The sequence below is a fragment of the Falco peregrinus genome, chromosome 2 (assembly GCF_023634155.1).
Source record: "Falco peregrinus isolate bFalPer1 chromosome 2, bFalPer1.pri, whole genome shotgun sequence".
NCBI lineage: Eukaryota > Metazoa > Chordata > Aves > Falconiformes > Falconidae > Falco > Falco peregrinus.
In genome coordinates this window covers 89,969,126-89,995,110 of record NC_073722.1, presented here as the reverse complement: position 1 = coordinate 89,995,110, position 25,985 = coordinate 89,969,126, and the positions used below count along the sequence as shown (strand labels likewise).

Sequence of the window (25,985 nt, the reverse complement as noted above, 5' to 3'; positions counted from 1 at the left end):
AGTGGGTTTTTGACCTGGATGAAAGGGATACTTGTATGAAAGGCAGACTGCTGCACGCCTGCAGTCCTAGGATCTGCTGTTGCAAGAGCAACTTTAGAATCAGTTAGGCATGTTTGTAGGTGTGCTTTAGATGTGATGGAGTGTCCCTTTGTTTGTCTCCAGTAATTTTCTAGTTGAAATTAAACTGCCTGGTGCTCAGTGAGTTGGTAAGGACCTGTAGAAGTCATTTAGGCTAGGGAAGACCATTTATTGTTTCTGTGTGATGTTCCTGTTCCATGAGAAGAATGACAGTATCATTTTAATTCTTCACAGAGGAAAAGGGAGGCAAGAAAAGAAAGAAACAGAAGCAGAAGCTATTGTTCAGCACCTCTGTTGTTCACACAAAGTGATTCTGCTATTCAAGAGAAGTTTTCTCTCCTGGTTTTCTTTTTGTTTTGCTTTGTTTTGCTGCTATAGTTTAAGTACTTAAATTTGAACAGACTAAACTTGTGTTTCCAGGGCTTCTAGGGGGTTCAGGAGGAAGGCATGACAGTGTATGCTGAAGTAAGATCTTTTGATTCCAACTGCTTAATCAGATTATACTGAAACAAAGTTTTGAAAGAAACAACCCAGAGGCAAATCAGCCAAAGCTTCTGGTCAGTGCCAAGTCAAGTTCTTCTGGCCTAATAAGCAGAATGAAAGTCTTTACAGCTGTGTGGCACTGCCAGAATACTGCAATATTACCTAAGCGAAGAGGCAGAGAGCCTTTGTTTCCCTAGAAGTATTTGTGGGCAGAAGTCCATCTGACTGTGCTGTTTCAGTAAAGCTGTCAAACTGCTCTCTTGAGAAACTGGTTTCTGCTGCATTGGAAATGGGCAAAAGAGCTTACTGACTTTAGGGTGTTGGCTGCTCTATCTGTTCTTTTTCTAAAGAGCAAGAATTCTTCCTGTTCTCCTGGCTTGGAAAGATTTAAAGCTGAAGTGAGTGTAAAGCAGAACTTGGCTACTTGGTTTTGAAGTGACTTTTGAAGAATTTGTGTATTTCAAGATGTGTACTGGCACTAGTGGTAGAAGGAACCTCCTGGCTTCCCTCAGTTGTTCAGTTCTGTTTTAATGTGGGTGTGAGTGAGGCTGCTAATTTTTTTTTGGTTGTTTTGGTTTTTTTTTTTGCCAACCATGGGCTACACATTCTTTGTAACCTGATCATATAGAATAAACACTCCACCCTAGGGCTCTTGGCTACAACTACCTGAATGGTATTTGATACTGGCTGGTCTTGAATTGGAAGAACAACTGATAGCTGGAGTCAGTAGATAGCTTTTATCCCCCAGCAAGCACTGGGGTCTCTTGTACTGGGATAAAGGCCTGTATCTGCTTGGTCCTGGGATGCAAGTTGATCTGCACTAAGCGCCTCGGGCTTATAAACATGCCTCTTCTGGACCCCTCCCTGCCCTTCCTGTGGGTGGTCACATTCTGCACTGCTTGTGGTTTGATTTGAGCTAATCAATGAGTTAAGTGGTGTGGATTTTGTTGAATAAAATGACCTATAGGTGTGATGTTCCAGTCAAGGCCAACAGTTGCAATAAATCATATGCACACACACTTACAGTACATACTGCACACTTCCTGACCTGTAACTGTACTGTCATATCAGCGTGGAGCACAAGAACGCTTAGCTGCACAAATTCAACTCTTAACCTTCCTACTGACAGAATTCCTTCCAGGGAGCTGGTATAAAGTACCACCAAACTTACAGTGCGAGACCGACAGTGTCCTCTGTTGGTTTTGGCCTCCCTTGCACCGGTGGTCTGCATGCATTTGCACTGGCTTTTAAGTTTATGTGCTCTGTCCCTCTGAGATGCTTTCTTGGTCAGATCAGTCACAGTATGTTTGAGACTCCTGGAGTCAGATATTCTACAACCACTGCTAAAGTCATTAGTTGCATCCCTGTTTGAAAAGTTTATGTCAATACAGTGATGCTTGATTTCAAAGGAGTAGGTTCGACGTTATACCACTGCTTCCTCGAGGCAGTGAAGCATGTGCACATGGGAAGCTAGTACCAAGGAGTGTACTTCACAAAACTCTGTATGTGGCTGTAAACCAGGAAGAGGGGGAGAGGGCAGAGGTAAGGATACTTCCAACTGCTACAGGAGGACAGAGGAAGCATCTGCAAAGCATTCTTTGAAAGCAGCCTGACTTCACGCTTGGTCGCAATTAACTACATTTGATGGGAAGACAGTACAGCTTGTCAAGAGACTGCAAAGAAACTAAGACAAGGTGCCTGAAAGTGTTAACACATCTTGCTGTTAATGCTTTACATGTACATCGGGAAAAGTATTGGTGAGGGCAGAGAAAGCAACTAAGAAAGTTTCAAGTATGCAGTTAACTGTGTTCACAGTACTATTTTTTCCTGTTTGTAATAGTCGTTTTAAGCCATGGAACAGGAGAGTAACTACTTAAGTGTCTAACCAGTATCTGTTGTGTTCTATTATCTCTACACATTTATAGTCAACTTTGCATTGGGAAGAGAGACAGAATAGCTGGAGCTGGTGTAACTCACCTCCACATCTCACAGGCACTAGAACAAGGGAAGTGATGCTGGCAAGGACGGCTGTCCCATCTGCAGGGGCAGTCTCCACAGGACAGCATCTTCAAGTTGTATCTTGTTTTCCTATGGATTCAAGAGATAATACCAGCAGCGCTACTTTCCTGTAACCGATTGGTGTAAACTCAATAAATATCTAAGCAGTACTTGTACCTATGAGTTTTATAACGGGTCTGATGGAGTTGAGCCTTACAGCTCTACCTTGCATTCCCTGTAATCTCTGCTCCGATGCACACAACTGGTGCTTTTGTGACTCAAAGCAATGGATAGCCCTATGGATGACAGGTACACTTGGAGATAAGGTAAAAACCAGCAATATGTTAATGCTTTTTCTGTACTGAAGGAGAGTAAATGACATTCCTTGTCTATGCCCACTGCCTAAAGCTCACTTGTACCTCAGCATGAAGACAACGTTGAGCTGCTACACTCCTTAGGAGTGCAGGTGGTTTTGACTCCTGGAGTAAACCAGGCAAGTAAGCTACTTAAGTAAAAACTTTTTTTTTAAAAAAATTTATTTTAGAACACTTGGAATGGGGGAATGAAGTGTAAATTTGAATGGGTGCTTTTTCTGTCCCCTGCTTTGCTTAACACTGAAGGTAACTGGCAACATCTTGATTTCACAAGTACAGGACAGAGGTGAACATTAAAGATAACGTTTAGTCTGTCTCTGTGCCATCATCTTCCTCATCTCCACTTTGAGACTGCTCTTCTGTAAGGGAACAGCTCAACAAGGACTTCTGTATACACCGTCTTTCCTCTGCAATAGAGTGAGCAACAGAGGGTCATTTCTTGATCACATATGCCGGAATAGCCTCAGCTTCCAAAGAAAGGAACATTTATCAGTTCAAGAATTGAGAAGTAGCCCAGCATATCTTACAAAACCCCTGGGAACTGAGGCTGCATTTTAGGAAAGCAGCTGGAGGAACTCACCTTCATTTGTACAGTTCTGCAACAACATCAGCAGCTGTCTTCTATTATACTGAATCAGAAATTTCTGACATGTTCTTATGGTACCTGTAGGAGTCACAAGAACAATATGTAACTATCTACAAAACCAGGTGTTTAAGAGCTACTAGTATATTTTCTGAAGATCACTGTATCAAGTGACAAATGCCCCAGGTAACAACTTTATCAATGCAAGTGCTGAAAAGGGGCTGTAGACTTCCTTTCCCTACTGTTAAGTGGTGGAATAATAATTTCTAACGTGTACTGCCTGTTATTTGCCCCAAGTGGTTAATCTTCAGGATATAGACAATACTATACTTTGAATATACTTTTTTTAAAAGAAAATGAAGTGATGGGGTACTTGCTGTTCTGGTTTTGTGTTAAATGTAACGATTCAAGCAGAATTAATGAGGATTTCAACCAAGATCCGCTGCTGCCTGTTTCTTGCTTAGATCAGCCAGATGCTGTGGACACACAAGCTGTGCCCATGGCACCCACAGCAGCAAGAGGGGCTTCTCGAGCCTGGGAGGTGCGGTGGGGCTCTGCCGCCTCCCGCCAGGCACCGGAGACCCTCGGGGGCGGCTGACCTCCGACGTGCAGGGTGTGCAGGGCGCAGGGGTAGCGCTGGCCCCGGCTCTCCAGCTGCCTCACGAAGGGGAGCGCGGAGCAGAGCAGCCTGTAGAAGTCCTTGCGGCAGCGCAGCAGCACCGTCCCGGTGTAGGCGTTCACGTACTTCACTGTGGGGGCAGAGGCGCAGCGGTGAGCCCGGCCCCTCCCGCAGGAGCCCCCTCACCGCCCCGCGGGCGGCGCGCCCCGCCGGCACCTGTGAAGGAGATGGAGCAGCAGGCCAGGCCGTAGTCCCCGTGCACCCGCCCGATGGCGTCCCTCACGGCGAGGCCGACGGCGCGGTCCTCGATGCACTGCCGGCACCGCGGGTCCTCCGAGACCACCTCGCACAGCACATACCTGCAGCAGACCGCGGCCTCAGCGGGGCGGGAGCGCCGATTGACCCGCACCCGCGCCTCCTCCCTTACCTGTTCTTGAAGCGAACCATGGCGGCGACAGGGCCCGATCCGCACGGACGTTGCGCCTAGCCAATGGGCCACGGGACTCCGCGCACTGCAGCCAATCGCCGTCGCGCGGGGGCGGGGACGGAGGAGCCCCTACCGCCGGCGCAGTCCAAACTTCCTTCGTCGGCAGCCCGCGCCGTGTGCGCATGCGCACTGCTTCCCGCCTCCTCCGCGCGGGGGCGCGCGCGGCTGGGCGGGCTGGCCTGAGGCGGCGGCTGGCGCTCGGCTCCCCCGGGCGCACCGGGGGGTAATACACCTGGCTTTAGTCCTTTTCGCTGCGTTGCTTCAATCCACCTTGGCTAAACCCGCTCTGCCTAGTGCCAAAACGTCTAAATGAGAGAAGCGGGACGTTCCCGCGCTCACACCCCGGCTTCGTCTGGCTGGAGCCGCGGGAAGGCCCCGGGGAGGTGGGTAAAGACAGGCCTGGCGCGACAGTCGCCCTCTGGTTGTGGCAGGTGGTGGGGCTGAGAGCTTCAGGAGGGCGTCCAGTGCTACCCCTGTGCTCCTGGAAGGGCTCTCTGCCTTCCCTACCTCACAAAACTACTACGGTATTCATAGCTTCTCACGCTCTGGGTATGAGGTGTTTTGGATATGTACTAACTGTCTAACAAGAGAGAACACCTGAGAAAATTGTGGAACAGAGCTGCTACTTATAGTTATTTCAGTGGTGCTTTTCAAAGCTGTGATCTCTTGACAGATGATCTGAGGAAACAGTGCTCTTGGAAAAGGTCTGGTAGGAGAAGAAACTGGGGAGAGGGGAATGGGGAGGGTAAAAGAAAAGATACAAAGTAGTCACCTGAGTCTGGAGTGGGAGAAAGAATCCATTAGGGCAGCCTATAATTCATAGAAGAAATGCTTTCACCAGGGTTTCTGGGGCCAAATCACATGGGAGTGCCAAGCACTATAAATTAAGCAGTAACTCATTGCTAATTCAGAGTGGAAACATCTTCTTTAATGACCTTAATTCTAGACAACGAAAAGAGTGATAAACCCCATGGAAATCCTGTTCTGGATGATAAACTTCTGCCCTCTGAAAGAGATGCCTGTTCTGCTGTACTCTCCCTTTCTCTGTTAACTCATCTCTCCTTCACCTGTGATCACATTTTTGAGTTGTGGTTTTCTGGGAACTGCAGAATATGAGTTGCCTGGGGAGAAACAAACCCCATAAAGTTCAATATGGACTTTCCAAAATACCTTTTCTTTGGGGCCATGATCAAAGGGACTGGGGGAAGTTTGTCAGTTTCTGAAGCTAATGCAGATAGAAACATTTTCTGGATGAGAGAGACTGCATTGCATTGATCTTTGCCATATTGCTTTGTGGTTTAGTATCCGAACTAGGATCTAGCTGTCATCTGTTCCACTTGTCAATACAATGAGCTCCTAGGTGATAGGCTATTCTCATATTTTTGAATGTTATCAAAGTCCATGAAGATTCCCATGTATTTTCCCTATGGAGTGAGGCCCTGGCTTAGCCCTCCAGCATGCCTGCCAAGGTATATTTGCCTGCTGCCCCTGTCTTTCTGGTTGCATCCACCATCCTGCCTTCTGACGGGGCTCAGGTTGCCCTGTGCTGCTTGGGTTGCTTTCATTCATGCCCTCCCACATTTCCCTCGTTTTGCAGAGGCACGGCTGGGTCTCTGACAAGTAGACCATGTGAGTGCACTCTGCCCTGTAATCCAATAGGACGTGTGCACTGTGCATGCTGCAGTCTGGGCCCTATGTATAGCAAAGGCCTCTGTTTTCGGTCCAGAACGCTGATTAGGAGAGACACGGTGCAAAGAGAGAGCAGTGCTGTGAGAGAGGCCTGTCCTGCTTTATTTCACGTAGGATATTGCCTTTAGTTCCCTGTTGGTTTGGAGGATACACAGAGCTGATCTGAGCCACCACAGCTCCCTGTACAGTCACTGCCTGTGTTAGCACGAGCTATGTGAGTCCAGTCAGGCATCGTGATGTGCTGAGCTGACAGCACAGGACTAAAAGGTTACAACGTCTTCACATTTGTCTTCCCACCTCCTCGCTCCCATTCTCTGCAAGCTTCGCTGTATTGATTCCAGCGTCTGTGATTCAAGAAACTGTCGCTTGCAAGCGATGGTGAGTTATACAGTCAAGGTGGGAAAGAACGGTCTCCTAAGAAAAGACGAGAGAGAAAAAGTCAGAAAATGCCATTTAAATTGAAGAGTGGGTCAAGAGACCTGCCAAGAAAGGGGATGGATGTCTCTCCTGCAGACTTGGAGAAGCAATGTGGCCTCAGGATAGCTTACCAAATAGAAGTTATGGAAGGTAGAGTATGTGAGGACGGGGGGAAATAACATGCACTGCCCACGCACATCAGAGACAATTTGTAAAGCAGTTTGAGAACTTTGGATAGAAGATTCTTGATCAGCATAAGTGTTTGTCAATGATTGTCTAATAAAGTGGCGATGCTAAGGGAGGTGCAGGATGAATATGGAGGTCTCATTTTCCCAGCTCGTGTTTCTTACATGTGGTAGTATGCATGTGGAGGGGTTATTCCCAATCCATCCAGGTTGGGTTTATTACCATTTTAGTTCATGATTTGACATTTTACTACAGGCTTGAAGATCTAGACCCTCATTTGGGATTTATACAGTATTTGTAATCCCCAGATTGCTGATTAGATTGCATTTGCATTGCATAGAATTAATGTGCTAATAAGTTGCAATAGACATCATGATTAATGCATATGTTTTATTGTATGCAGCCACCTCTTAAAGTTTGTATGTATTTGCTATGATTAAAATTACCAACAAATGTGTTCACTGAAAAAACACATATCAGTTAGTGAATCCTTGCGCTCTTTTTAGGTAGGATGTTTGCATTTTATAGATGAGGAAACTGAGGTACGGGGTGATTAAACTGTTTGTTCATAGTAAATAGCTGTCAGTCTGGAGATACAGAGCAAGGACATAATGTGAGTAGAAGGAACCAGCATATTAGAGTGTATTGTGTTGGAGTATAGGTCTTGTATGTTGCTCATCCACAAAGGTAGCCCAGTGATTGCATTCTGGAGTAAAATTAGGATGCACTGGATTCATCCAGGCTCACTCCATCCCAGTGATACTATAATTTGTTCTTCCTTGCATAGCCAAACCCCTGATTTTTGCTTCCCCCTGGAAGCGTGGAACTGAATTTTCCATCAGGTGGAGTATCAGAGTTGGGGGTGACAACTAAATTTTGTTCCACTGTATGCACATTGCATCCCCAGATAACCCTGCTATCAAAAATACAAAACAATCTGGCTAAAATTAAAACTGCATCTTAAATCCTCTGTCTGATGTTGCCTGAAGCTTTTTGTTCACTTTATCTTCACAAGGTCACTGAGACAGAAGAGTGCATTCTCTAAGCACATTGGCCTGGAGGCTTTCGTGCAGATGCTTTCATTTAACATTTGGGGCATTCTCTTTCTCCCTTTGGTCCCTTCCTTTTTTACTCCCCCATTTTCTATCTCTCTCTACTCTCCCCCCTTTCAAGCTCAGGATCCTTCAGATCAATACTTGTAGGAATAAAAGCTATTCTTTTTTATCGCCTTAACATGTAATTGCTAATCATAAGCTTTCTGGGCACCCAAGCTGTCATGGGCCAGAGACTGCTGGTCTGTCAGCCAGAGCTGCCACGCATGCTGCCTGCAGCACTGCTCTCATCTTTGCTGTCATCCTGCCACATGCAATATTTGTCTTTCAAAACCGTATGTTTGAAGCAAATTCTGGTTTGGCCTCTTTCAGTGGCTTGCAGTGTGATCTTGGACTACTCAAAATCAAAGTAGTAAATTCATGTTTCTTCATTTTTATTTTGATTTTTTATAATCAAGAACAGGAAATTTCCATTCAGTTTAGTAGTGACTGTGTGCTCTGAGAGACATCCAAGTGTTGTAAGGTGAGCTTCCATTAAGATATTGAAAATTGGAAGCCGCTTTGGGAGACTGAAGCCAAATTTTAAGATCTGATAAAGGGTGTAACTGTCTATGAGTTTGGCATGTGCTGTCTAGAATGAACACAGAGTCAGGATTCTTTTCCTGTGCAGCAAAAACCAGCGTGAGAGAAAAGCAGTACAAAAAAGGTGTTGTGCCAAGTGAGAAGCTGGCCCTAAACTTCCAAGCTTCATTTTCTCCAGCTCTGCAATGGGAATAATTGCAAATACTTTACTCATAGATACACGTTAAAAATTAGTAAAACATACATTTAATCTGGTTAATTATAAAATATAGTAAAACTACTTTTTTATATGAGAGGCAGCACACTTTTCATTTGCAGCAAACTGCTGCAAGAAGCAAACAGCTGTTTCCAAACTAGTTAAAGAAAAAACTAGAATACTAGTTCAGGATTCTCTTTTCTCTTTCCTTTCTGTGTTATGGAACAGTAGACCACATCAGTTACTGTGTAATCTGCTGTGTAAAACCCCCACATTTAATACCTCCTTAACGGGGATGTTAAGATGGATTAATTATTCTTTGTTCTGGTCTCTGAAGATAAAGGGTAATTACTATTAATTATGTGTAATTGAAAAATTGTTCTCTCAAAGAATCCAATAGCATTAGCAGGATTTAAACTTCTTGCTACCTATAGAGAGGCATACAACATTCCATAATGTTATGGCAAAGACTGCCATAAACTTAATGTCCTCAGCGATTCTTAGTCGCTTTCCAGCCCGTGCTTGATACCGGTATTTTCAGATCTCAGAGTGTGCTAGTGAGACTGGACTCAGTGTTTTGTTCTGTCCTGTATGACACTTAAACAGAAGCCATGATTTATAAGGCTGGTTGTCATTGATGCTGCTGCAAGAATTCTACTCAGTAAATTTCCAGAAACCTGTGGAACAACCACAGGTAAACCAAAGAGAAAGTATTAGAAACAAATGAATAACAATAATGACAACAACAAAACAAACCCTTGAGTTTGCCTATCTGGGAAGGAAGCTTTCAAAAAAAAAAGAAAAATCAACCCATGACACCTTAGTAACCAGTACCTCACCTGCGGGTACCAAGCACAGACAGTAGGGGTGCCTGACTAAGAGTGGAGACTATGCTGAGATACTTGAATTAGGATGAAAAAGAAAAAAAATCAGAATCTTTACAAGGACAGAGTGCTTTCAATTATATAAGATTAATAGATTGGTTAGCCTGAGTCCTGAAATTCCTAACTGCCCCACTGATTTCTTTTGTTCATTAAAAATCCTCAACATATTTAGGTACATAACTTCCTTTGATTTCAGTGGGAGTTGGGCACCATCGTATGTATAAAAGTCTAGCCTTTAAGCTCTCTAGGCCTCGGTTTCACATTGGCAAAATGAGGATGATAACGTCAAGGACTGCTGCAGATAAATTATTATTATGCACATAAATAATGTAATAATCAAGATAATAGAAGCTCTTGCAGCATAAACATAGTCTACCCTGAACCTCCTTCTTCATACATGAGTTGGTGTAGAGGCTACTCCGAAACAAAAACATGTCTAGTGTTGCATGCCTTGCAGATCTTTGCGCTCTACTTTTTCTTTCCCCTGAATTCCCGTGGGCAGCTTAAGCCAGAGTCCTATTTTACACTAAGATGTATCTGCTTATTTTGCCATATACTGAACAATCCTTTCTCTATGTGGCTTTACGTTTAACTCCAGCAGCCTAGAGCAGCACAGGATCAGAGAGCTTCCGCAGAGCACTTGTCTCCCCAGCGAGGGAGGCAATGAAAAACATTTTCCAGTGCATCCATCACTCAGCAGCTGTGGCACTGAGGCGAGAGGACAGGCATCCTGGAGCAACCTTATATAATCTGTGCCTGCTGTCTGGCTCCGGCAAGCAGATACATGTGCAGAGGAGGAGGGGGGCTGCAGTGGAGCTTCTCAGTGGGGTATGGTGGGGGCTCCCCTTGGCAGCTGCAGGGTCTCAGCTTGTACTGGTGTCAGCTTGGTGCGAAGAGTATGTCAGTCACTGACTAGTTGGGGTGCACAGGTCTCGGCTCTTTGCCTGACCCACTCTGACAGAGACCTCCCCTCTCGCCTGTACTTGCCTAGATCCAGTTTTAGCTGCAGCATCCAACTTCCCAGCACAGTAAGTGAAAGCCCCTCAAAAGCAGAGCATGGTGCAGTGTGTGAGTGCAGATTCGGGTGGGGAGAATCAACAGCGACTCTCTTTCTGCTGTGCTGACTGGGGGTGCTCATAAAGACCAGCAAAAGCAAACAGATTTCCAGAGGCAATGGTTGTTATGGATTGAAGAAGACAAAAGCACTGGAAGCATCTGACCTATTTTGGGAAGCTTGCTGGGGCTTTTTGCTTTTATTTTGTTCAATTTTATTTTTTTTTCCAAAGATATGTTTGCACCTGAGTCAAAGAGACTGTTAATATTTGTCACTTTTCCTAACTACGTGCACTCCAAAGACAGAAGTAAACTAAAAAATACCTTGCTGCATTTGGTAGGCTGATTCCACCAGTTGCCCTGAGGACATGGGGGTTTGAGCTGCACTTGAGATGACTTCTGCCTGCTGCTGGTCGGTCCCAAGCTAAAGCTCCTGGTGATCCATGTAGCAACTTTGCAGTGCTTGGTGGCATCTGCCACACTGACATGACTGGGGGGCAGTTGACCTAAGGTATGTCCCTCAGGCCACCTCAGTAAAATTCTGTAGTGCTCGTGCTGGAACTCAAGCAGTTGTTGCGATGTGACCTTCTCTGTCCCTGTTTCATACCTGTGATGCTTAAAAGATCATGTTTATCCTGCTGTAACATTAGTGACTTAATTAGAGCTGAATTTGGTCTTACTGCCTCTGAACATGAGCAGCTTCCATCAAGTCATCTAAAGGATCAGATCTGGTTTCTTCTTTCTCTCAGTATTGGTAGCATCTGGTTTCATTTTCCATCTTTCCTAAGGGAGCTCACTTTTCCCCACTTTTCAGCGTATGTCTGTTGTATGTCAGCACTCCCAGGCTGCCTGTGTCTCCGTGCCAAACAAAGTACCACTCTTCCAGCCAGCAAAGTACTAGATGGTGTAGAGACAGAATGTGAGACACAAGAATTGGTGTTATGGACTGTACATAGCTTAAAACTAGTACCTTCTGATGGATCAGGAAACTAGGCTGGGGTCAGTTAAGTGTGGGGTTTTTTTTCCTCTGTGTAGGATGAGTAGAGGTAGATTTTCATCTTGTAGTGTACAGGAGCCAATGTTTATGCACAGCATGGCTCCTCTTTGTTGATACTGTAACGGGTACCTAAGGGACATCTCAGGGTAAATAATAGGGTGGGGCACTGCTGATGAAATAGCAGGACTATCAGGGGACATGGTACTCCCAGCATCGTAACTTAATGTCCAGCACTGTCTGCATGACATCCTCATTTATTTCTAAATAAGCTGACATGGGAAATTTCCTATATGTGATGGTTTGTCTCTGGGAGATGGATTGATTCTTTTGACTTATTCCACCTCTTCTCCTTCTCTCTCCCTACCCAGTCACTTGGCCAAAACAAAACTCCCACAGCTTTGTTTGTGGCACACAGAGGGACAGCTATTTAAGCATTAATTATGAAGCTCTTTTTTTGTAAGATGTAGGATTTTAAAGAAGCGTAAGATGATGATTTTGAGTGTTTATTAGGTTCCCCTAAAACATACATTCAACTTCAGCTCCTAACAATTTTCTGCATATTGCTACGTAGATAAACCTATTGCTTGGAAAAGCATATATATTCTCCATTATTTCTCTATAGTATGTTACCCAGTATTGTAAGATCAACATCTGTGAGTCAGACCACAGACATTAACAAAATAGTTTAAAAATAATTTTATTTAATTAATTTACTTAAATTATACATACTGAGCTTTTATTTTTGGGACTTGCAGGGTGCAGGTGTTTCTCTGTAAGCGTGGGGGCACGCAACTCCATTAGTCTTTTAATAGTCTCCTAGTGTCACAGACTGATGGTGTCACCTTGTATTGAAGCTCATTTTTCATCAAAACCGCAGCAGTTTATACATGGATACAGAGTTCCGGCTCCCGTGCACACTCCCTCCTAGTCTATGCCATATTCTCCAGCAGAAAGACACTACAGTGACAAACACAGAAAACTGAAGGGCACATTCGAAATCTCAAGTTAGTTCTTTAGTGTCTTTCACACATAATAGTTTTATAGAGGAGGTGGTGTTTAGAGGGCAGGGTGTAACTTTAGATTTAAGTAATGGACTTAAGGACTTCATATCCAAGCAGGCTGTCTTTCTGGCTGTCAGTGCTGTGTAACCATGTCACCGATATCCAGTCTGATGTTTTCTTTATTATTATTCATAAGCTCCCATGCCGAACCGCAATCAAACTCTTCAGGCTGTGCCGTCTTGGGGATTATCACACTTGCAGGGTGGTTAAAGTCACTTCGCCTCGAGTCTTCTGCCTCTGAAAAGTGCCCAAGGCTAATCACTGTGAAATGTGACGCCTGTCATGTCTTCTTGTTCAAGTATGTGCGGCAGGCCTGTCATTCACTAAAAGCCTTAACATCTGTTATTACATGGTAATCCTCATGCATCAGGCTTCCAAATAAGAAACTGGTGGAGCCCAGCAAGGTATGGCTCAGCTTTAGTTTGCATAATTCCCAGAATGCAAGGCAACTTGTTCTCCCTTCTGAAATCATTAATAAGCAATAAGAATATTATATAAGCTGGCATCTTTTTTTAAACCATGATAATTTCAAATGCTATTATAATTAGGACAAAGATGAGAGTTTGAGCTGGGGGAGGGAACAGACAAAGGATTAAGCTGCTCTCCACCATGACGTTAGAAGGGGGCTTTGTCTGTTGTATGCTAGTTTGGACAATAATGGATATGCTTTAGGCACATGAAGAGGCAAATAGACAATTTATTTTATTAATGCTTTTCATCCTGAAATGTTTTCTCTTGCCGTAACTAGGATCACAGCTTTTCAGTGCAGTTACGTTCTGACTAACTGACCTGTAGAAAAAGCCTGAAAAGCCGTATATGTTTGTGTGGTATCCTGATGACTATCAACTCCATGGTGGGTCAGATAAAGCAGACAAAAAATGGTCTGTTGCTGAGAATATCTTTAAGTCAGTGGCTGCTAGCTGATTGTGACCACAGTGCTATCACACTGCAAGAGACATGGCCTCCTGGGTACCAGGTCCCAAGCCATGACAGATCAGATGTGATATTTTCATGAAGAAAAGTTTACTGTCTGGATCGAGCAGGCAGGATTTGCTGGATAAGGAAAACCAGGTGAAAGTACATTTTATAGATGTAACTAATAGGGCTGCTTTCTTTGGAATAGGGAAGATTTAAAAAGTCACTTGTCAAAATCATTTTCCCTCTAACGCTGCAGCAGCCCTCAGATCTGAGCATGTTCCTGATGTTCCCCCTCACTCACATGCACAAACACGGGGAGGCGGGCAGGAGGAGGCAGCTGCACTGACACACTATGGGGTTTGCAAGAACACGATGGCAATTTAGCAGAACGATTAAAAGATTGCAAACATTTATTAATAGCTTTACTGCTGCAGCAGCTCTGCCGGAGAAGCCTTGCTTCCTTAGGGATGCTTTTACCTCCTGCCTGTTCCCTTCCAGAGCTTTAGAGATTGAAAAGTCAGGTTTGGACTCAGTTTCAGTTTAAAGCCACAGTTATGCACCAGGCCACTTTATCCCACTACCCAGGAGAGGGGATGGGGAGAACTTGAGTCTGAGAAAGAAAGAAGAGAAAGGTGTGCAGAGCAAAAAGGGATTTTTTTCTTTTCAGCCAGTGCTTGGCTTTTCTTCCCTGTGCTCCTCTCCTTTCTCTCATTGTGTCCTTTTACCCACTCCTTCTCTCTCTGGACAGAGCAACTTTTTTTTCAGTGCATTGGCACTAGATTCAGATGTGTGTCTACAGTGTCCTTTTGACAGTGTATAACAAAATCTGTGGAAGTCAGGTATAAAAGCAGTATTGGAGAGGATCTGCTGAAAGTTCTGCAGAGCAATCTAATTTCCTAACATGAGCACAATCAGTTCTTTTGCAATTCTCATGACTGTGTCATCGTCTTTTCAGATTTTTTTTACCTTTAATGTTGGGGAAAGGGAAGAGGCGAATGTTCAATACCAATGCAAAAAAAGAAAAAAAGAAAAATGGGCAAAAAAAGAAAGGGCAATTGGCTGAACAAGAAATCACCTTATACTTCATGGTTGATCCTGCTGAGCAGCAGTAAGCACTGTAAATGAGATGGGCAATTCTGATGTTTGAGTGCGCAGTATCTGAGACATTTTTATCCCACAGACCAGATGATGGTGACTGACTGATGTAAGTTTGCAACAGGAGGATATTTATCCTACGCCTATGGTGACCTCCTCCATATTCCTATCCACAGTGGAATAATCAATTTATTTCATGTTTTTTTTAAACTGGGTCCTAAAAGAAACTGAAGTGTCTGGACAGTCTGAAAGGAATAATTTTTTTCTGCTAAGCAACGATGACATCAGATATGAATGCTTGTGTCTCTGTCATCTAAAATCCTGCTTGTAACTGGGTAAGATGACTGCACCTCAACCATGGCTTTTGCCGTACAGCATGGCCAAGCAACTGGGCGTGCCATTGGACATCAGTAGCTGTCTACCTGTGCTTGACTTTTTAATTCCATTAGGAGAATTTTTCTTCTTTCATACACACAATTTAATCATGCTACTTGGCAATTTAAGAAAATCTCATTACATAATTAGCTACACCTGTGCTTAATGCAGTAGAATAGACAGAAGGGAAAGTGAAGTGGATCCAGTGGATCAGAAAGGAGAAAAATATGATGGTGGAAGGAGGCAGGAAAGAAAATAGAGTTAAATTATGAGTCCTGCATTATTCTCACCTGAAACTGCTTCTAGTTGATTTGGCTCTTTTTGAACGGTTTTCCCTATTCCTTGAAGTTTTCAGTTAAAATGTTTCCTTTGTCAGTTGTCAAGTGCACTGTCCAATTTGAAACTTCAGTAGCATGAACGTTTAGCTGTTGCAAGGGGATGTTGCTTATGAAGAATATCTGATTATCTCTGTTCACTTTGTATACCGTGCTTTTCATGGGATGACCTGGGAGACTACACAACCTGAGAGATAAGTGTAAGCCTCACAGAAAACTTCTTCCCTTGGGATGTTTAAGGGAAGTCTGTATAAATTTCTGGAATTTGGCAGGGAGACTCTGGGGCCTTAAAAAAGCCTGCTTTTCTAGGGAATGAGTATAATACTTTGAATAATCCTAGTCTAAAAGACAGAGAACCCACCTGCAATTGTAGTTGATACCACAGATGCATTTGAGCTAATTGCTTCTTCACTTTTTGTCTTTAGGAGCTGGAATTTCCAGTGCTGAAGAGTCGCCAGAGAATGATATAGATGAGGATGAGACAGACCTGGACATTGGAGAGGTACCTGGCCTCAGGTGAGAAAGGATATAGATAGGATCCTGCAAACACCAGTTTAACAGAAGGAATTACTTTCAGAGATACTTTCTCTCATTTCTTGTTTGACAATTGCAAATGGCAGGCCTTTCCAGGCAGGAGCAGTTATATAGCTTCAACTGCTCTGTTAAAGCTCTTATCTTTTCCTAGCAGTAGCTATTTCATTTGCATTGGTTTCCGAATCTTTAATTTCCAAGTTCCCTGTGTGTGATAACGAGAGGATGCCTTATGGTCTTGGGACAATTAGGACACCTGTTGGTGGAATTGTTTTGTTGGGTTTTTTTCAATTTCTTGAAAGGCTGTTTTGGAATTTGGCTGTGTTGTCCTTTACAAGTATTTAAAGCATGAAATTGTATTTTGTCAGTATTTCCCCTGTTCCTTAAGAACCTCACTAAGGCTCTTTCCCTCCGTATACCTAATTTTCTTTTTATTAACTATGTTCTTGCTCATTAATAAAAACATATATTGTACTTCTTCAGTATGGGAACCACCATCTTCACTGTTGTGGGGTAGTCACTGTAGCCTTTGCCATTGGCATTCCCTCCCATTGTTAGGATGCTCCCTGTGGGTATGTTGGCTATCTCCTGAAGTAATTGGAATTGTATCTTTGCAAATGAGAAAATAATTTGCATTCATATGTATTGAGATATCTTTCTATGTCCTGTATTTTATACTGGCTACTATATCTGCATCCAAGTGGAAAGTAACAGTACCACAGCTATGGTTAAAATAACCTGCGTTGAGATTCAAATATAGCAAAGGACCAAAATGTTAAGTTTCTGAAAGAATACATTATTAGTGAAACTAAAAAATCCTAGACTGCTAAGAAATTAATGAAATTACAGGAGTTCACCTATTCTGTCCTTCTCCCATCATTAAAGGAAGGTAGGGGTTGGATATTATTACTAAGGGGTTTGACCTTTGCTGTTTGCTTTCCTAGGTGTCATACAGCACAGGAGCTAGGGACAGCACTCAGGTACAGCCCAGATACATCCTTAAGACACAATTAGTCTGCAGCTGTACAGCCTTTGTAAAGCTTGGATTCCACAGAGAGGCTAAGGAATATAGCTATCAAAAGCCGTGTGGCTAGATCTTTTCTAATGTCAAAATTTAGAGATGAGAGAAAAGATGGTGATGAACCTGTCCCTTCTGCACAGTGAAAAGTAAGGAGGTGAGGATCTTCTGTTGTTACTCGCTGATATGGGAACATTGCAAGAGAAAATAGATACTCTTCTTTGTATCCTTGTTAGGAGACAGAGAAAAGGTAATAATAGGGAAAGGGAGGAGGGGTCAGGTGTGGTATCAGAAAGTAGAATTATCTTTCTGTGGGTGCCAGGTACCAGTAAATAACTTTTTAAGTGCCGAGAAGGTAGAAAGCACAACAAGTCTTTTCAAGGCTTAGATTCTTCTATGGAGTAAGTCCCTTCTGTGTAGAAAAAAAAATATCATCAAAGATAAAATATTCCCAGACAACATGAATATAGAAATGATGAGACTGCACATGGTGAACTTACAAAATTCTGAAGTAGGTTGGGTTTAAAACTCTATCAGAACAAAGTCATTAACTTTTAACAGAATGTACTTTGTTGATTTGATGATGAATTGAGAACTGGAGAGGCAGTTTGTGTAAAGCTGCATCATCCTCTGCTTCCGTTGAGACAACACTGTAGCACCTCTGTAGCAAAAAAAATCTGCCAGGCTTTGTCATCATTTTGCATCACAGCATGACCTGAAAGCAAACATACCCTCTGCCGTCACACAGTACAGTGCCTGGGGATCACTTGCAGGACTACAGTGGCCATATAGCTGGGAGGTATTGCTCTTGTCAGCACTACTGAACACTAATAAACTGAGGGAACTGAAATATATTGCTCTCTTTATTCTGTGTGTGTGGATCTGCACCAACCTTACCAGTTTTCAGTTCCAATAACAGCTATGTGTGACTTATTTTTCAAGATTCTACTTGCAAAGGTTTGGCTTCAGCTGAACTGTAAGATATTCTTGAGAGAGGCAACTCTTCCATTGTCCAGAGCTTGCTTTCTCACGCAATACCCAAGTGACCCACAGGTCACAGCCATTAAACTTAGTTTATGGAAAACATACCAGAATCACTTTGATTGCATTATCTTAAACTCCATTTGAAAGAAAAGTAGCACTAGGAGTTTTCTTCACTTCCTATCTCCAAATCTTGCACTTTTTTATGACAGTAGTACTGGCTTCTACACCCTGCTTGTGTTCTCCTTTGGCATTGACTTTTTATTTACCTCCCTACCTGATATCCTTTTCCTTCCTTTTAACACACTATTGGTTTAAATTATTTGCTCTGCCATAAGTACTCACTCCCAACTCACCCAAACTCTGCTAATCACAGCAAATTGGTATGTTTATCTTTGCTAGGACTTGTGCTTTACTTACATAGGTGCTTATTCTAAAGTTCATGAGACATCTGTCTGTGCTGTTGTAGGTTTGAGAAGGGACGTGCTTCAGGAGGGCTTCATTTGCCTCTGAATATAAAGCATACGTGAACAAACCAAATAATTGCTAGAATTCTGGGCACCTGATGTCCCATGCAAGTTCAGGAAATTGTACTGGGGAACATTCTGCTTTCTTGCAACAGGACTAGAAGAGACACAGCTGTCTACCAGCTCCATGTATTGTCTTGTTTAGAAAAGAATGTGAGTCCTGTGTGAATTTCTTTCAGAATGGAATGAGCATATCTAAGTCTGACTTTTCTTGTTAGAATTCTCATGGCCTTTCCTCATAGGAAGTACAGAGGTGTGCCTAGTAGCATACCTCACTTGGAGGTAAGGGTTTGTCAGCTCACCTGCTTGCTGCTGTGTCCATTTACTGAACAATGTCACCAAATCTTGGTAAGGAGAAGTTCTTTGTAAGTAGAATGAGAGGTTCACTTTCAGAGATCTGCTCAATCATGTCCATAACAAACCAATTTATGGGTTAGAAGCTCCAGCTGAAAAACAGGGTGGCATGGATAATGGTATGGACAGAGGGGGCTGAAGTGTCAGTTTCTAAGTGCTCTTGATGGATTTTACATTATTCTTATTCACAATGTGATGTGGCTTTCAGGTGCTTATGAGTAATGAGTAGAGTTAGTTTGTTTAGTGTCCCTGTCCCCCAAGGCCACTGCCCTTTGAGAGAGAACAGTGTGTACCACTGCTTTTGGCAGCCATGCTCCCAACCTGACGCAGTCAGTTTGGGGGGGCCAGGGAGCCGGCAGAGATGACTCATTCCGCCTCAGTGGCTCATTGAGGAGCTGCAGGGAGAAGCTATTTATAACCAGACCTTTCAGGTTCAGTGCAGCAGCATCTTCAGCAGGAGGAAGGGGACAGAAATGGGGATGGCATATCAAACTTCTCAGATACAGATCAAGCCCCGCCCCAATATTGTCCCTAGAGCCACATAGCCACCAGCTGACTTCATCTAACCTTTTTTCCCAAGCTTGGCTGTCTGGGTGCTCTGGTCCTGGTGTAAAGTTCTGGTGGTAACTCATCAGCTCCTCAAAAAGCAGGGAGACAACTGTGAATATTGTCAGTGTGAACAAAACATGAACTCTTTCTACTGTAGCTGCTAAGCTGTTTCTTGTTGATTCTTTCTGACCCGTGTCCATAGCATTATGACCTTATATTTTCTTTGTCCATGTTTATCCCTGGCTTGCCATTAAGATGAGCTCTTTTCATGGTGTTTTCAAACAGTTATGCTGCCAGAAAATACCATTTAAACCTCCTGATGTTTCTCTTATACACAAGCTAACACTGTAATTTTTATAAACTGTAGTTGGTTTTCTGATTTTGCTGTGGACTCATTTCATCTTTAGGTGCTTCTGTGACTCCATATGTGAAACAGAGATAATGATACCCCCTGGGTTAAGCACACTGTGATCTGTAGCAATGAGGAACCACTTAAGTCATAGTATTATTACCAGAGAGAGTCACAAAACAATAGGAAAGCATAGTACACAACAGTAGAGGACAGCATGTGTTAAAGAAAATATTTACTACGAACACATACGTCTTTGTATCTAGGTAACTGTGGCCTTTATCTTGAAGCATATTAGCATATGTTAGAATTATTGAATTGTATGCTAAACTAAACTTCTTCAAGTTGTCTGTTCAGTTAACTGGCTTTTAAATTCAAAGCCACACAGCACCAGGGATCCTGTTGCATGAGTGCTTAACCTTGTTCGTGTTCTACCTCTGCCCTATTCTTAAACCAATCTGCGTGTCTGGAACTGGGCTGCAGTTAGATGACTTCTCAACTCCATCACTTTGTTGCCTCTTCCCATAGCTTAAATACTGCGTATCTGGCTCTTCATCTTCTCTCTACTTCTTTCTTCCTACCCCTTCTTTCCTAAGTAGACAATTGGCTCCACAATATACAAGTGGTGTACAGTTTGATGAGTATAAAGTCTCAGCACATAGTTAAGGCCATTTGGTAGGTCTGTAGGCTTCTTTGGTGGTCTTCGTTTTGGCTGTCCTGCATCACTGTGCTATGGACCCAGAGGTTTACTGGCCTTTTCTAAAGTGGGTTGTATTTATTATCTTCATACAGAAGCTGTACTATAAATAATTCTTGTCTTCAGTTTTGGCAACCAACTAAAGGGGAAGCCTACCCTGAATAAACCAAACAATGCTGCGATGGTAATTTCTTTCTCAAAGCCGTTATAAAACGGCAGAGATTTATGACTGCAAGACATACCTTGTATGCTTCAGCTCTCGTAATCTGGGCTGGAGGTGGCCTCTGCACAGGAGCCCCAACTCTCCCTAGCTGCCACATTATTTTCCTGAATCTTAGTTTCATTTTGGAAAAAGTAGACCTCTGGCTCTTGTGGTTGCAAATAAGCCTCTGAAACATCCACAAAACTTAGCTGGTACAGGGATATTTGTATTGGTATTGAGAGAAAGAGACCATATTTCAGAGACGTGGAGTGTCATGTTTATTTTTTTTTGAGTAGTAAACTAAAATGTGCAGTGATTACAATGTCAACTTTGCTCCTTGTCTTTTTCTTCAGCAAATGTTACAGGGTAGATAAAAGGTTCATGGGGCTGTTGGTTAATCTTTTCAGCAGCTGCCTTGTCTTTCCTTTGGCACCTTAGGCATCCGTGAGTACAGTGTATGTAGTGCAGCTGGCTCCCCTGCATTCTCACCACCTCCCCTTCGCCTGAGGCTTGTGACATTCTTGAGCAGACCCCTGGAGGGGCATCCCAAGGGTGGGCTCTGTGGCCAAAGAACTCACAAGGATGTGTCCAGGTTTGGCTTTGTGAACCTAGAACTGAGAGGGCCAGGAGAGGGAACCAGGAGTGTGCATACATGTCAGAGACTGAAAGGATTTACCTCCCTGCGTTTCCAATTGCTTGTTTTCTATGTGGGGAAAATCCCTTTTGACAGCCCAGGCGGTGAGCTTCTAATTCCTGTCTCCGGCTCATTTTTCACTTCAATCCCTCAGTGAACGGATTTTAATGCTTGATGGATTCAAACAAAATTATTTCTGTTCCTGTGGCTTTGCGAAAGCCTCTAGGGTGTGTGTGTGCGCGCAGGGGAGGAGGGATGGGGCTTGTTTTCATTACACTCCAGTAAGCCTCCTCTCTAAGGGAAAAGTATTTCATTCCTTCATTTAGGGCTTTCTTGCTGATGATTCCTCCCATGCTGTCCTCCTGGCCCTTGGGTCGCAGGAGGACCCATAAAAGATTTGCTGTTCTGAGGGGTTCAGGATGCAATGTTCCGGATCAGTGTTTCTGCTGCAAGTGGGGATTCAAATAATATGACCAGAGTGTGCTTACAGGAATAGCACTGGATTGGGAGGAATAATTGTGGGAAAACTTTCATATTCCCCAGCTCTAGCTGGGAGTGAGACAACACCACAGGCTGAGATGGAGTTAGCAACTGAAGCGTTGTCTGGGTAATCAGCAGACTTTAGCATTGACATCTTGTTTGAACATGTGTACAATTCACCATACTGCTATTGTAATGGACAAATACTGCTTTTTATTACAATTTCCAGCCTCGCCTGCCAGCAGAAATCAGGGTAGAAAACTGTGCAGGGGCTCTGCTTGCATAACATTCAGTAATCGGTCAGAATTTCAGCTGCTCAGCCACCATGTGTTTCTGCTGGGCTTCTTCCACAGGGTTCCTGTGTCTGGGAGGCTAAACTCTTTAAATGTTAAATATCTTACCCTCCTATCCAAGCCAAATCATCATCATAATAAAAACTAACAAAGAACGATTTCTATGATACATGGCTTTAATAAATACTTATAGCCAGCATGCTAAGGATCCTCATTATTCTCTGAAGGATTTAGAGTGTAGCATGAAGTTGACAATGTCTTTCAACGTATAAAACTGCTGTTGTTAGGGTGTGCTAAGCCCACTTGGTAATACCGTATCTAGATTAAGTTGTTTCAATTTATTATAGCTGCTACCAAGCTGTCACTTGCTCAGGCAAGGAAAAATTCTTGTTCCTGTCATTGAAAATGTATTGTGTGTTCCTCCTCAGCACATGCTCGTCTTCTAGGACAACCTCCTATGTCCACAGCCTCCTGTAAATATTCGTTTAAAGCTATTGATTATCATCATAAATGTGTATTGTGTCATGCTTATAAAGCTGGTGCATCCAGGGACTACAAGGTGTAGCTCGTGAGTTTGTTTTTTTATATTTTATATTTTGTCTTTTTATATTATCTCAAACCCCTAGTTCCCCTAACTTCAGCTTTCTTCAGTATAAGTATTCTAATTGTAATTTTTTGTTTTGTTAAATACATTGTCTACAGGTGTGAAGCCCAGTTTTATTAGCATGGCTTTCTAATAGTTGCATCAGAGACTATTAGCTTGCATTATAAATACTCAAAATTATACATAAAGCATACATTGAAGTTTTAGTTGTAAGTACAGTAATAGCATTTCAGGAATTGTTTGCTTTATCCAGTTAATATAGTCTTGCTTGTAATTGTATATTTATTTCAACCTTGTCAGTGATGCCCAAGCTTTTGAGCCAGGGACAGTAAATTGAAGTGTTAATGAACTTTGGAACTTCATTAATAAAATCATGCTAAGTCTTTTAGGTAGAAGAGGACACTAATTTATGAACCAGTAGATACTGACTAGCCTGAAAGCTTCAGCTAATTGTTACTGCAATATTATAGGCAAGTCTCCTTTTACATATCTTTAGATTGTAAAAAATAAATCTAATTGCCATTTTCTGAAGGATCAATAAGAAATTGAATTAAATGTGAATAAAAAAGGAGTTCTTAAATTTCTATCTTGTCTTTCTTCTGGAAAATGTGGAGGTTCTACTGCAGAAGTAACCGATTCATTAACCTTGTGCTTTGTCACTACGGAAAGGAAGTAGACAAATATTTGGAAAATGTGGTTTTTAAATACTCTTCTGTTTCAGTCAATGTTCTGTATTGTTTGTGTGATATTAATAATGTTTATTAATATTTTGGTTGAACATTTTCCTAAGTCACCAGTGTTCCTTTTGCCAAAGGCGTGAGTTGTGAATCCAGCTGGATACACATTGGATTTACTTGCTGCAGATCAAATTATCTAATATTAAATACATATTAGCATCTGACTGCATGAGTTTAATCACCAACATTTGCCAGTAACTGATAATTTCTTTTAATACTGCTTCCCACCACATTGTTGGAGTGAGGATAATGGGGACTAGAAATTACCTGTAGTGACAGAATAGAGTGTCAGTACCACTGAGAAAGTATTGTGTTGGATTTTTTCTTTCACTTCTTGTCTTTTTTACTTGGTTGAAGACTCTGAGACCAATAAGCCTTTCCTGCATTGGAAAGTGTTAGAAATACAGTTGGTGTCTTTCAGCTGGAAAATCAGTATCCACCTTTTCTTTGCATTTCATGTTGTACCAACCTTCCTACATGTGCTGCCATTTGCTCAAGTCTAGAGCTTGCTGTGCCTTTGGCACAGTAAACAATATTCCTAGCCACTACTCTTAAATGTTTTTCAGTCTCTATTTACTCATATATCTAGTCTCTATAATCCTTTAATGGTGACAGGCTTATCAGTGTAATCTCTGAATTTTACCTGGATATCGCTTGCTTTCTCTGTTGAGTTTTTTTTATTACACATAAGACTGCTTCTAGTATCATACTCACTTCTATGCCACTGTCTAATTTAATAAATATTTCATTTCCATTCAAGCTGATTGCATATTAATTTATCACTGCAACACTGAGCTTTCCTCCTATGAACAGTTTACCTGTGGTAGCAATACAATGATCTTGTCTGTGTTGTGCAAGCTTTGCTGCTCCTTGCAAAATTTGCGAAGCTGATCCATGACATTTCTTGCATCTTCTTTCATATGCCAAATATTTTCTCAGTCCATCCTGGTTGTCATAGTGCATGTGTGATTCTACATGATTTTATCTTTGAACTTAATATGCTTATCTCTCTCAGATCTCTTGCATGGTGCATTTTGTGTTTCATTGTTTTTAGATCTGACTTGCACTTAATTCTGTACTGGGTAGTTACCATAGGTTGGTTCTTTGGCCATCTATCAGTCTTGAAGATTTTGAGGGAAAACCAATTCCCTGATAAGAGGGCAGGCCATAAACTTAATTTTCAGCAAAAATCTCAGGAGGGACACCCTTTAGTAATCTTTGAAAGGGTAAGAATCAGCCAGCAACATGCATTTCTTCAGTTCCACTTTCCCTCTTTATATTTGCTAAAAAAAATACCTTTACATTTCATTTTTTGTGTGAAGTGCAATATCTTATAATGTACATGGATTTCTAAGGGGGTTTCACTGCCAGAATTGACTGGAACCTCTTAATCATTTCAAATGCATCAAAATTGATGATTAAGAAAAATAAAGCTTCTGATTATCTTCCTTTTTACTGGCATACGTGGCTTTTAGATAAACATGGATTTCTAGCACATACACATGCAATTTAATATTTTTCCAACTGCCTTCTGTATTTCCAGACTTTCAGCTCTTGTGGACATCTTGGTAGCTTCTCCTTTTCCATTCAAGTTATACTCCTTGGCATCTTTTTACTCCTGATACCATATGGCATTCCTTAATCCCTCTGCACCCAAACTGCTATAAAAGTTACTCTTTATTAATGACACATTTCCAGCTGTGTCTACTTAACAGAATGAAGGCTTTTGCCATGTCCCTGTTCCTGAGCCTGGACAACTGAACCACTTACAGTTTCAGTTGTCATGGCCATGACGTGGGAGGGAACATGCTTCAGGCACGATCCCTGCAGTACAAGGCACGATACGGGAGTGGTACATTGGCAGAGGGGGTCTGTCCCCAGGTTTTTCCAAAAGGAGACTACCTCATAAGTAAGAAGTATATTCAAGGTGCAGCCAATACTGTTTTCCTGATTACAGTGTATTACAAAATTATATTTCTGTAGTTTCCTTCTGTTGTATCAGAGTAATTGTTCCCCTGAGACTCACAGGAAAAGGGCCTGGGCTCTTAAAGGAAATGCCCTTTAGGGCACTTCCTTGAAGAGATTTTTTTTTGGAAAAAAAGAATATATCTCCAGAAAATAAATCTAATAAACCCCAGTTTGTTATGTAGCATTGAGCCCTGTGAGGTTTTGTGCTAATTTCTCTTGGCCAGTGCACAGGTGTAAGGAGCTGATGTTGCCACTGAATGACAAATGCACTGAGTGCGAATTCTGTTCTCACATGCTCTTGCCAGGAAAGCCAGTACAGCCGCAGGGGTGTAAATGAGCAGATGCTTTTCCCCTCTTGTAGGGACATCTGCCGTCAGAGGGCACATTGCTGAGTGAGAGAAGCTCTAGGTGCACCCCTATTTTCTTGTCTTTTGATGCTGTGGGTTGCAATCTCTGCATGAGTTGTTGTTGCTGCTATTTTTATATTATTATTGTTGTTATTACTATTATCTGACGCTGCAGATCTGTTCACCTCCCTCAAAGATGCTGTTTCTGCTGGAGCCTTTTCTGCCTTTGATCACAGCCAAGAAGATGGCTTT

The 25,985-nt window shown here is 42.5% G+C and overlaps 2 protein-coding genes across 5 annotated transcripts in view; one reads left to right on the top strand and one right to left on the bottom strand.

The window, feature by feature from the left end:
* The window catches only part of RNF10 (ring finger protein 10), a 202,062-nt gene that overhangs the window by 21,052 nt on the left and 155,025 nt on the right, over positions 1–25,985 (top strand). For 3 of the 4 annotated variants that reach the window (XM_055795834.1, XM_055795835.1, XM_013295836.3), the window contains one exon: positions 313–2,735. The exons of the other annotated variant lie outside the window; for it this stretch is intronic. In XM_055795834.1, coding sequence (XP_055651809.1) covers positions 313–389 — 77 coding nt within the window. In that variant the 3' untranslated portion in view covers positions 390–2,735. Of the gene's footprint in view, positions 1–312; positions 2,736–25,985 lie in introns of those variants that run through there. 4 annotated transcript variants of the gene reach the window in all.
* POP5 (POP5 homolog, ribonuclease P/MRP subunit) lies at positions 3,066–4,687 on the bottom strand. Its single transcript, XM_005233227.4, has 5 exons — positions 4,563–4,687; positions 4,352–4,494; positions 4,116–4,265; positions 3,514–3,597; positions 3,066–3,340 (listed from the first exon to the last, which is right to left on the bottom strand). Exons 1-5 carry the CDS (start codon positions 4,580–4,582, stop codon positions 3,240–3,242), a joined length of 498 nt encoding a protein of 165 aa, XP_005233284.1. The 5' UTR covers positions 4,583–4,687; the 3' UTR covers positions 3,066–3,239.